Consider the following 12,590-nt stretch of genomic DNA (forward strand, 5'->3'; position numbering starts at 1 on the left):
GTGTTCACACGAGAACTTGCATTGTTTTTAGCGCTAAACAACACTAAAAACATGAGCGTTCATGAGTGTAATATGCGTTCATGAGCCTTATGAGAGAAGCTTGTTTACATTTGCATGTGTGTTCATGTGAGAGCTTATAAACAATGCAAGTTCTCACGTGAATGCGTGCCACAGTGAACGAGCTTCTCTCCATGAATGCTCAACAGACATCAAGATTTTCAATTAATGACTTACATTTTGGGATGTTTCTTACCAAAACCTATTATTTATGTCTTCAGAAGACATGGAATATGATGCATGAATCACATGGACAATTTTATGATACTTCTAGGTCCTTTTTTAAGCTTTAAAGTGAGGCACTATATACTCCCACTGAATTGAAAAAACGAACCGGAATATTCATAAAAAATTTCCCTCTGTGTTCTGCATAAGAAAGAAAGTCATACAGGTTTGGAAGGACATGAACAGAACTACATCCTTTAAGATCATAATCTTTGATCTGGGGTGGGACTGGTAAAAACATTCAGTTCTTCAGGAAACATCTAGTTTTAGATATAGGAATTTGGTCATACATTTTTAGCTTGTTATATAAAACAATTTGTCTCCTTCAACACCCCATTTGAGAATGGAATGACAATATTGCGTGTAATTCAAACTGGTTTACCTTTCACTCTGACATCCCTTGAGAAACCCAACAGTAACATGAGGATTTCAGGATAAGATTTGCTTTCTCACAATCCTCTTGGTCCGGCTACTTGACATTTTGATTAATGAACCCCTCGCATTGCGCTTCTTTTAATAGTTTTCCTAAGACGATATTATTGTTGTGTTATTGTTTTCAACAGACAGTTCAGCATATTGACTCATGGGAAGAGGGCTTGACATGGCAAACGACATCATCCAACATAACTCATGTGACGTTAGACACTTAACATTGTTTTTAAAGCTGCGTCAGAGCAATTGCAGCGTGATCATTTTAGCTGAATAAAGGTCATTGTTAGGAGTATAATTTTCTAAGCATTTGACCTCCACTTTTAATGACACCTCTTAAGATGTTTTTACAGATTAGTCATTTTCTAGAGACTCTATAACATTATATAGTATTACATTGTGCACTATATAATCTTTCTGCCAGCTCCTTACAACTCTTGTGACCCATTTTACAACTTTTTTTTTACTTTTGAATTTGGCCAGTTTTACATGTCAATGTTTTATGTTACATTTCTTTACACTTGCATTGCTGTGATCAGGGGTGGTTCTAGAGTGGGGGCCCTGTCGGATGATATAACACTCATTTAAACAGGACCCTGCCCGGCCCCCCTGTGAAAAATCCTGGCACCGCCCCTGGCTGTGAAGTAAACAATTAAGCAGAATTTACCTCATAAAAATCATAGTGGGTGTTTGCTCCATCTAAATCAATCAAACGATATCCAGTTGGGTTCTCACTGTATTCCTGTCAACAGTTCAAATCTTGGTCAGTAATATATATATATATATACATACATACATATGTATTTACACTGGTGGCCAAAAGTTTGGAATAATGTACAGATTTTGCTCTTATGGAAAGAAATTGGTACTTTTATTCACCAAAGTGGCATTCAACTGATCACAATGTATAGTCAGGACATTAATAATGTGAAAAATTACTATTACAATTTGAAAAAAATGTTCAGAACTTCTTAAACTACTTCAAAGAGTTCTCATCAAAAAATCCTCCACGTGGAGCAATGACAGCTTTGCAGATCCTTGGCGTTCTAGCTGTCAGTTTGTCCAAATACTCAGGTGACATTCACCCCACACTTCCTGTAGCACTTGCCATAGATGTGGCTGTCTTGTGACCGGTGTTGAGCGGGTATTCAATGAAGCTGTCAGCTGAGGACATGTGAGGCGTCTATTTCTCAAACTAGAGACTCTGATGTACTTATCCTCTTGTTTAGTTGTACATCTGGCCTTGCACATCTCTTTCTGTCCTTGTTAGAGCCAGTTGTCCTTTGTCTTTGAAGACTGTAGTGGACACCTTTGTATGAAATCTTAAGTTTTTTGGCAATTTCAAGCATTGTATAGCCTCCATTCCTCAAAACAATGATTGACTGATGAGTTTCTAGAGAAAGCTGTTTCTTTTTTTGCCATTTTTGACCTAATATTGACCTTGAGACATGCCAGTCTATTGCATACTGTGGCAACTCAAAAACAAACACAAAGACAATGTTAAGCTTCATTTAATGAAACAAACAGCTTTAAACTGTGTTTGATATAATGGCAAGTGATTTTCTAGTACCAAATTATCAATTTAGCATGATTACTCAAGGATAAGTTGTTGGAGTGATGGCTGCTGGAAATGGGGCCTGTCTAGATTTGATCAAAAATGACTTTTTTCAAATAATGATGGTGCTGTTTTTTTACATCAGTAATGTCCTGACTATACTTTGATCAGTTGAATGCCACTTTGGTGAATTAAAGTACCATCCGAAACAGCAAAATCTGTACATTATTCCAAACTTTTGGCCGGGGGGTGGGGGGGTGGTATATATATATATAGTGTATATAGGCTATACTGTATGTTTAGTGCCAAAAATAGCAATGTTTCTGCCAAAGACTTTATTCAGGCAATTGCAGGAATTTTTCTATTCTTTACATTATATTAACTTTTTTCCTATGCACCAGCCCGCAACCACCCAGGTGTGCGAGGGGTGTTTTGTTTCTTTGTTTAACCCCGAAATGCAAATGGATAAAAATGACCGATTTTCCCCCCAACTTTTTTGCTATACTTTTCACAAGTCTCTTTTCAATTGACATTTAAGGAACACCTCAATTAAGGTCTCTTTGGTCATGTGATTTTTTCCCCCTCACATTTAGTGAAAGTTTACACACACACACACACACACACACGCTCACACACACACACACAGTGTATATATAATATATACAGTATATATTACATTTTGACCCATGTTTATATGTATGGGTCTTTTTCATTTCCCATCTGTTATAAATATACTGTATGTAATTACATATATTTATTACAGCCTTTTATAGGCTACAGCCTATTACAGGCTATAGGGAATGCTAAATATCTTGTTCATATTCAGATTTGTATTTAGTAAGGAGGTAAATAGCAATGTCATGTTTAATGTGTTTTTGTTCATGTTTTGTGTTCGTGTCTTTTATTTTGGAAGTCTAGTTCCCGTTTCATGTCATGTGATTTCCTGTTTTATAGTCATGTGTTTCCTGGTCATGTGATATCCTGTTTCCCTCCATGTTCATGTGTCTTGTTTTCATTGGTTTATAGTCTTGTTAACTCGTTATCAGTTCTAGTTTGTCATCGGTTTACGTTTATTAGTCTTGTTATATTGTTTATAGTTCTGTTTGTTCATTGGTTGTCTTGTTACCCTTGTCCAGGTATTTATACCCTCATGTTTGCCATGGTCCATTGTCAGGTATTGTTGGTGTAACATTGTTCCATGTCAAGTCAAGTCAATCAAGTTTCGTCAAGTCTAGTCAAGTTCATGTTTATGTTTTGTTCTTGCTCACGTTTTTGATTTTCACTGATGTAAATAAACTGCATTTGGGTTCTTCACATCATCATCATCATCGTCTGCCTGTCATTGCCAAGCTACGTTACAAGCAAGCTGTCATTTAGCAAATGCTTTTATCCAAAACTTTTTACAACAGCTATACATACTTTCTCACACAATCTAAACTAGTATTAAAATGAATTTGTATTGACAAAATATGTAATGTTATCAAGAACGTCCATCAAATTGTATCCTGGACTGCATATGCATGCTAGGGAGATAAAGTCAAATATGCTGGCTAGATGTTAATATTCAGGGCTAGCACATCTTCTGTTACCCACCTGGGGACAAAAATAAAACAATAATTTTTTCACTTGGAATCAGTTATTAAAACTGGCCTGAACAAGAGTTAGTCTGAGAAATATCAGCACCAGGACCAGCTTATCTGAAGGGCCCCTGGAACCCTCTGATACCCCTTCAAAAGCCAAGGAAGCCGCGCTACATAGTGAGGCGCTGGGGAGCTAAATCACTCAGTGTGCCAGCCCTTATATAGACAGCAGACGTTAGGTAAACGCAAGGTAGACGTTAGGTAAACTGAAAATGGGCACTCTTCAGTCAGCAGCTTTATTCATAACTGTGACACGCCTCTGCACTGACATTGGGTGCGAGGTGCTGGACACAAGACTGTGTGCGTAACTGTTTTATGTGGACAAGGGTGAGCTGGGTGAGTTAATAATATACAGTCATAAGCAGTCTGTTAGAGCACAATAAAAAATAAAAAAAACAGATGTTGGAGATATTTATATGATCCTTCTTTGATATAATTTAGTAGATGTTTTGGTCAAAGGGCCTCTCCAAAATAAATCAGATGCCAAGCGTGCATCTCATTCTCATTAGATCACCACTTATCAATAAACAAAACTGATTCTTGTGCATTTCTTCTAACTGGCTTGGTATAGACATACATCTCATCTTTTTTCCTCTAGGTCTTATTATTCCACACATTTCACCACATAACTATGTTCCTCCATCAAAGTGTCAATGTAAAGCTATTTCAAACTATGTTAAAATGGCAGTAAAACAGATTTTCTTTCCAATTACAGGATTGTACTGCAGAACAAGCACACTTCTATACTATTTATCCACCCCCTTGAAACAAAACTCTTTTGACATTGGCTGGATCAGGCCTAAATCCCTGAAACAAGAGTGTAACTTGGTCGACATTGAGCATGCTTATCGGTTTTTACCCAGGCCAAGCATAGCTCAGCTTGTTTTAAAACTGTCTGGTTACTGGATATCAACATGTCATTGTGTGAATATGGGAACTCTTTTAGAAGAGACTGAGAGGCATTTCCTCCAATCTTGCATGATTATGATGCCTGTTTTACCTTTTATTGTAAATGTACATGTACACTACAGAGGATTTCACATTGAGTTTTTCATTTTAAATGAACAAAATACCATTATTGAGCCAGTACATAAAAATCTCTGTTCAAAACCACATTCTTGCCTTACCCCGAGTCATTAAAGAAAGCCTACAATAATGACTTTACATTCATAGCTGTTGGGTTCATTTTGTCGGAAAATGTCAGGCTTTCGTAAATCATCCTTGCGTGTTACGTCATGTGAGTAAACAAAGGAAAGAAGGTTTGGCTACTATGGCGTAAAATATACTACTTGTTCAGACAGCATATTTTACTTATATATGTCTTGTAGCACTTTCTTCCTATCAGTGACTCTTGGTGTAGCTAGTCAGATTGGCTCTGATATGGTGATCATTTGGTGAAAATAGTAAACCTCAAACCATTAGTATCATCTGCACAGAAGAGCAGATCTGAAGCACAATGGACGTAAATAAAGCAAAATAATGTTCACCTGCAAGTAAAGAGCCCAGAATTCCGTAGGGTACCCTTTTAACCTAAATAAATAATAACAGGTGCAGTGCTGTTTTAAGGTTTAGTTGTTGTCACTGCTCTGGCCAAATGATCATTACATGGTTAGTGGCTTTTAAAGTGAGGAGTGCAAATCCACATCCATAACTGTTAACTATATTTTTTAGATTTTCTAAGAAAGTATGCGTTTTGCGGTCCATGCAAATCTCGACGCCATGATGCCAGAGTGTAATAGATGGCTGTCAGGTAGTTGATGTGCAGTTGCTAAATGGTTTTTGGCACATTTATATCACATTGGTTGCTAGGGTGTTGTGAGTGGTTTCTAGGGCATTGCTGGGTGTTTGCTAGGGTGATCTGTATGGTTTCTAGTTGGTTCCTTACTGGCCAAAGACAAAATGGCCCACCCTCAAGTCTTAGAATATGATATGGTTCAGCTCCCTCCAATGTACGTTGTAAGTGTCCGGTATTCTTTCATTCGTTCTATGGTCCACCAGAGTATGATCACTTAGAATAGTAATAGCACATCTCTTCTCAGTAAGCTGCATGATGTGAGGTATCATTCATGTTACCTGCTGAAGTTTAATACTTAGGTTTAGGGGTTTGTTCAAATCTCTAACCCTACATATAAACGATAGTAAAAGTGATGCTTGCCTTAGCGATCACTACTAATTACTGAGAGATTATTGAGTGTTTTTGCCAGGTGTTTAAAACATACATAATAACACACATAAAGACCCCATTTACACCTGGTATTAAGATGCATTTTTGGTGATCCAAACTGGTTTGAAAAAGTGGATTCATACACAAGCATGAGAACACTGTGGATCTTCTTCAGTGTGATCATCATGATATTGTTTTGTTGTTTTTGTTTCTTTGTCCTGTTTCTAGTAATCTTTTTCCAGTCAGTTTTACCAGAGACGAACTGCTGAACATTCGACAGTTTATACCAGACAATCTTTTCCTGGTTTTTGAATATTCAGACGTTTTGCTAGACATTTTAGTTGGAGGCGTGGCTTTGTTGTTTAGGAGACGCAGGTGAGGGAGACGAGCTGGTGCGCTGGTCAAACTCCGTTGGCGGGGCTTTCGAACAATGCTGCCGAGCATTCATCTTGCGAATCTCCTCTCTCTTCCTAACAAAACGGACGAACTACATCTCCTCACCCACACAAACAAGGACTTTTCAACCTCTGCTGCCTTTTGCTTCACAGAAACCTGGCTGAGTGAAACCATTCCGGACAGCACTGAACAATTTGGAAGCACTCTTTATTAACTGTAAGCCTTTCTACTCACCGCGGGAGTTTTCCTCATTTATTCTGGTGAGTGTGTATATCGTGCCAAACGCGTGTTTGAATGCGGCGCTGCAACAGCTGGCTGATCAAATCACAGACACGGAACAACAATACACGGACTCAGTTATTATTATTCTTGGGGATTTTAACAAAGCAAATCTCACATGTGAACTGCCCTAATACAAACAGCACATTACATGCCCCACCAGAGACAGGAACATACTGGATCATTGCTACACAACAATAAAGGATTCATATCGCTCTGTCCCTAGAGCAGCTTTGAGACTCTCTGATCACTGTCTGGTTCATCTTCCAAACTACAATCAGAAATTAAAATCAACCAAGCCAGTAATAAGGACTGTAAAGAGATGGACCGATGAAGCAGAGCGGGAACTACAAGCCTGCTTCGATTGCATGGATTGGAGTGTTTTTGAGGCTGCAGCCACAGACCTGGGATGAGCTCACAGATACTGTTACATCATATATCAGTTTCTGTGAGGATATATGCATTCCTACTAGGACTTATTTAAAGTTCAACAATGACAAACCGTGGTTTACAGCAGAGCTCAGGCAGCTTCGTCAGGCCAAAGAGGATGCTTACAGGGGTGGGGATAAAGTCTTGTACAATCAGGCCAGGAACACACTGAACAAGGAAATCAGAGTGGCTAAAAGAAGATACTCTGAGAAGCTGAAAAACAAGTTTTCAGCTAACGACCCTGCATCAGTGTGGAGTGGCATGAAACAACTCACAAATTACAGGACTCCTACCCCCAACCCTGTGGTGGACCAACAACTGGCTGATAACCTGAATGTGTTCTACTACAGATTTGAAAGGCCCAATCTCACACCCCCTCTGACCTTTACTTCACACAAACACCAACACCTCCTGCAACCCCCCTCCTCCCCCCTCCTGCTACTCAACCTGCACTTAAGATCTGTGAAGATGATGTGAGCCGTATCTTTCGGAAACAAAAGACGAGGAAAGCTTCAGGCCCAGATGGCGTCTCACCAGCGTGTCTTCGATCCTGTGCTAACCAGCTGGCCCCCATCTTTACACAGATCTTCAATAGATCACTGGAGCAGTGTGAAGTCCCATGCTGCTTCAAATGCTCAATCATTATTCCTGTCCCAAAGAAACCAAAAATCACAGGACTTAATGACTACAGACCTGTCGCTCTGACGTCTGTGGTCATGAAATCATTTGAGAGACTGGTGTTAGCCCACCTGAAGAACATCACTGGACCCTTTCTAGATCCCCTTCTATTTGCTTATCGAGCAAACAGGTCTGTGGATTATGCAGTCAACATGGGATTGCATCATATCCTGCAACATCTGGACAGACCAGGGACATATGCAAGGATCCTTTTTGTGGACTTCAGTTTGGCTTTCAACACTACCATCAAAGCTATACTCCAAAATAAATTACACCAACTCTCTGTTCCCATGTCTATCTGTCAGTGGATTACGCGCTTTTTGATGGACAGGCAGCAGCTTGTGAGACAGGAGAAACTCACTTCCAGCACCTATACAATCAGCACTGGTGCCCCCCAGGGATGTGTGCTCTCCCCACTACTCTTCTCCCTCTACACCAATGACTGCATCGCCAAGGACCCCTCTGTCAAGCTCCTGAAGTTTGCAGACGACACCACTGTCATCGGCCTCATCCGAGAATCCAATGAGTCTGCATACAGAAGGGAGGTTGAACAGCTGGCTGTCTGGTGCAGTCAAAACAACATTGAGCTGAACATGCTCAAAACGGTGGAGATGATTGTGGACTTTAGGAGGAACACCACCAACACTGACCCCCCTCACCATTCTAAACAGCACTGTGGCAGCACTGTTTTTTTTTAGAAAAAACCCAAAACCATTTGCACTGTACATAACAGATTTTTATTTCCACTGTACATAACAGATAACAGATTTGTATTAGATTGCACAATGTATGTGTATGTGTGTATGTATGTCTGTGTGTGTCTGTGTGTGTATGTACATATGTTTTTGTATTGTTTTTGTATTGTTGTACACTGGAAGCTCCTGTCATCAAGCCAAATTCCTTGTATGTGTAAGCATACTTGGCAATAAAGCTGATTCTGATTCTGATTTCAACATGTAGGGACACTTATGAGAAGCATGAACATCAAAAACTCAGCTCTCACAAGTACTTCACTAAAATAATAGACAGTTCTGTTCAAAATGTTGCGTTTGTGCTTAGATTAAATTTCAGCTGCATCTTGGAGAAACAGTGCAACATTTTTTCACACTTTCTTTGTCTTTTCTGACTTTGTTGCGCTTTAATGTTATGCAGTAACACTCTGACATAGTGAGGGTCCCACCCCTCGAAATCTGATCACAAGAGGTCACAGGAAACTCATTTAGGAGACCAGGTTTAAACATGTGTCTCACCTGACCACATGTGATTGGATCACATGAGATACAAGGTGTAAACAGGGTCATACACTCAGAAGTTCATGGTTTTTATGTACATGGTTTTACATTCAATTCAAGAAAGTGTCTATCAGTAGAGGAATGACCTAATGTTCTTCCTTGCCAATAGCCTGAAACACAACTAGTGCTTGAATGCAGACTTTTTGGCAAAGCTCCTCCAGACCAAACAAGGAGTGCTAGACAATCAGGGTTTAAAACTCAGCAAGGGGTGGGGGTATATGGTGCCTTTCCAGAAAACCCCTTTGGTTTCTTTGCAAAATTTGGACACAAACTGCCAGAATGTATGCATACGCAAGTATCCAACAGGCAGTTGTAAGTGATTATTATAACCACCCATGAGTGTAAGTGACCAGTAATATGGAAATACTGGGTGATAACCTTGGAGAAGAAATGCTATCATAAAACACAAAATGATACCTTTTAAGTATGGCTGTCAGAATATAGAAGGTTTCAAGCTGATAAATGCTGCTTAAAGCCGTTTTAGTGCAGTGGGTGACAAATGACTCCTGCTTGTATTGTCAGAAAATTCACAAATTAGATCTCTTTAACATCTCAGTTGTTTTACCTAGAAAGCAATTAGATAAAATGCAAACAAATGGAGACTTAAATGTTGTGCTTCTCAGAGATTTCTCTAAAAAAAAAAAAAAAAAAAAAACCTGTGTAACCTCATATATATCTCCAAAAGTCTTTCAGAAGTATTTCTGATCTCAACAATGTTTCAAACAGTGCTCAGACCAAATTACCTGAGCTATGGAATCCACGTTAATTATAAAGCTCTATACTCTTACTGCATGTCTCATTTGTGTCTAACCCCTAAAAACATCTGAGACAAAGTTTATACTTAAATGAAACGCAATTAAGAGCTCTATTAAGGAGGGGCCTGGGTAGCTTAGCAAGTAAAGACGCTGACTGCCACACCTGGAGTCGCAAGTTCAAATCCAGGGCATGCTAAGTGACTCCAGTCAGGATTCCTAAGCAACCAATTGGCCTGGGTAGAGTCACGTTGGGTTAACCTCCTCGTGGTCGCTATAATGTGGTTCTCGCTCTCGGCGGGGCACGTAGTGAGTTGTGCGTGGATGCCGCGGAGAATAGCGTGAGTCTCCACACGCGCTAGGTCTCCGCGGTAACGCGCTCAACGAGCCACGTGATAAGATGTGCAGATTGACAGTCTCAGACGTGGAGGCAACTGAGATTCATCCTCTGCCACCAGGATTGAGGTGAGTCACTACGCCACCACAAGGACCTAGAGCACATTGGGAATTGGGCATGCCAAATTGAGGAGAAAAGGGGAGAAAAAAAAGAAAAAAATTGCTCTATTAAGTCTCCTGAGCTATGAAAGAGCAACCTCTGAGCAATAACATTTTTCTAAATACAATTCAGCCTATAAAGTTTTGAAGTTCATAACAATTAATTATTGCCTAGTAAGGAGAAAAATATTTAACTTCATTACTAAAAGGCTTTTTAGGCATTTGTCCCTTTTGGAAACCTCCAATTCTGAGATCACACTGAGCAGTAACGATGAACCGTTGTTCCAAAGGTCAATTTTCATGATTTATCCGTTAATACCCAAGTTGAGGCTACAGAGTGTGAAATCTGTGTTGTCAACTTTCAATAATGTGTTCCAATGCACACCCATTCAATGTTTTTCCATCCCTTACATGATTTCATGTGTTCCACAGGGACCCATACTTTAATAACAATAGAGATATAACTGGAACCCGGCCAAGTGACTTTAAACCTCAGATGTGAGTTCTCCTCCTCCTTGAATGATTGAATGATGGGTCTTGTGCTTAAATGTTACTTACTCCCCCGTAGGTGGAAACAATAGATCACGTAATAACCTTATCTGGTACGATTACTTGCTGAGTTTGATTGGGGATAAAAAAAAAAACTGTGTGGTTGAAATTCATGAGGATATCTGGCGGACAGAACATTTCGTTCAGAGAGAATAAGTGTGTCTTTCATTCTTTAAACCTTTCTCTTTTTTTCCCCGAATTCTCTCTCTCCCATCCCAGAATATCTTTCTCTAATGTTTGGCCAATGCTTTGACTCTTGTTGGCAGAATTGACCCAAATAAATGCACTAGCTCCAGTCATTTAAGGGGGTTGGGGGTGGGGTGGGGTTAGAACAAACAGAAAAAAACCCCCAATGTACAAGACCCAAGTGTGTTGGTTTCCCTAATTACGTAGTGTTTCTCCATCCTTACTTTCTTTTTTTCTCCCTCATACTGACCCCCCACCCCTTATCCTTCTTGTTCAAGACATGGGTGTGCAGTGATTTGCTTTTGGGGGATAAAACCCACAGTTTGAGAGTGGAGAGGGGTATTACAGAGCAGAATGGCCTGGAGTAAGGTACCTCTGCTCTTACGTGGATTTCTCCTGCTGGTTCTATGTAGACCCTCCCTTCAAGGAGGTAAGGTGCCTCAAAAATTTATATCTTATTGTATTCCAGGTATACTGCCACCATGGCAGCAACTCTAACTGAATATCAGTTTCGCACTGCTGATGGTTGAAGCCAGGTTGCCATGCAGTTCATATTCTATGTTCTCAATGTTTTAGACATGGGTACAAGTTGTAAGAATTAAACATAAGCAAGTGATATTAAAATTGCTGCACTGTGAGGGAATACTTTGGTGTGTTGGTGCAGTTTTATTTATAGCATGTACTGTCAATGAAATGGGTCTAATTTGAACAGGATCTTCAATTCTAAGAAGCTTTTTGTGCAGGAGATGTTACATTGCCAACTTTTAATTCTGTTCCAAGCTGTTTATTAAAATAAGGTGCGCTAGAAACTTATATAAGAGAATTCTGGTCATGTTTTATTTTTATTCTTTGTCTGATCATCCAAAAGATCTAAGACCTGTAGACTATCAATTTGAGGAATTATGTTTTTTAATAAAAAAATGAATGCCACATGTTTTCTATGAGTGAAATATGATGCATATCCATTTGACGAAAAAATTTCAAAAAAGTATAATGTAATTTTTTAAATAATTTTTTACATGATGCATTCATAAAGAGTACAACATGAAAACAGATGGATTTTCATAAACATTGCCCATATTCTGCATAACCAGTTTTTGAAAGATTTTCATTCATTTTGAAGTGTTTGTTTCTAGATATTACTTGATTTCCTACTTTCCATCTTTTATTCATGTAAAAGGAAAAAGATCTGAACTGCTCTGAAACAGAACTGAAGCTCTGGTCCAGATCATTAAACCATATACTAACAACCTACAAGCTTTCCCCAACAGGGTTTGTAGAAGGAAAGAGCACAGCTATAGGATGTTACTGCCCATATGATTCACATCCCTTCTTTGCTCTCCCCATCCTTCCAAATCTTAAACAGTACTGGTTAAGTCAAGAGGACACATAATGTATTTAGTGCTATGAATTCAGTGCTTCACACGAAAGACTGGAGGTGGAGATTAGCAATAACCCCTTTGG

General features: G+C 39.3%; 1 protein-coding gene across 1 annotated transcript in view; it reads left to right on the plus strand.

Moving 5' to 3' along the window:
* Nucleotides 1–11,480: 11,480 nt before the first annotated feature.
* The window catches only part of LOC127430515 (uncharacterized PE-PGRS family protein PE_PGRS54-like), a 36,747-nt gene continuing 35,637 nt past the window's right edge, over nt 11,481–12,590 (plus strand). Inside the window, exon 1 of the mRNA XM_051680345.1 lies at nt 11,481–11,556. Within this exon, the coding sequence (XP_051536305.1) occupies nt 11,481–11,556 (76 nt within the window). The remainder of the gene's footprint in view (nt 11,557–12,590) is intronic.

This window comes from Myxocyprinus asiaticus, chromosome 40, assembly GCF_019703515.2.
Source record: "Myxocyprinus asiaticus isolate MX2 ecotype Aquarium Trade chromosome 40, UBuf_Myxa_2, whole genome shotgun sequence".
NCBI lineage: Eukaryota > Metazoa > Chordata > Actinopteri > Cypriniformes > Catostomidae > Myxocyprinus > Myxocyprinus asiaticus.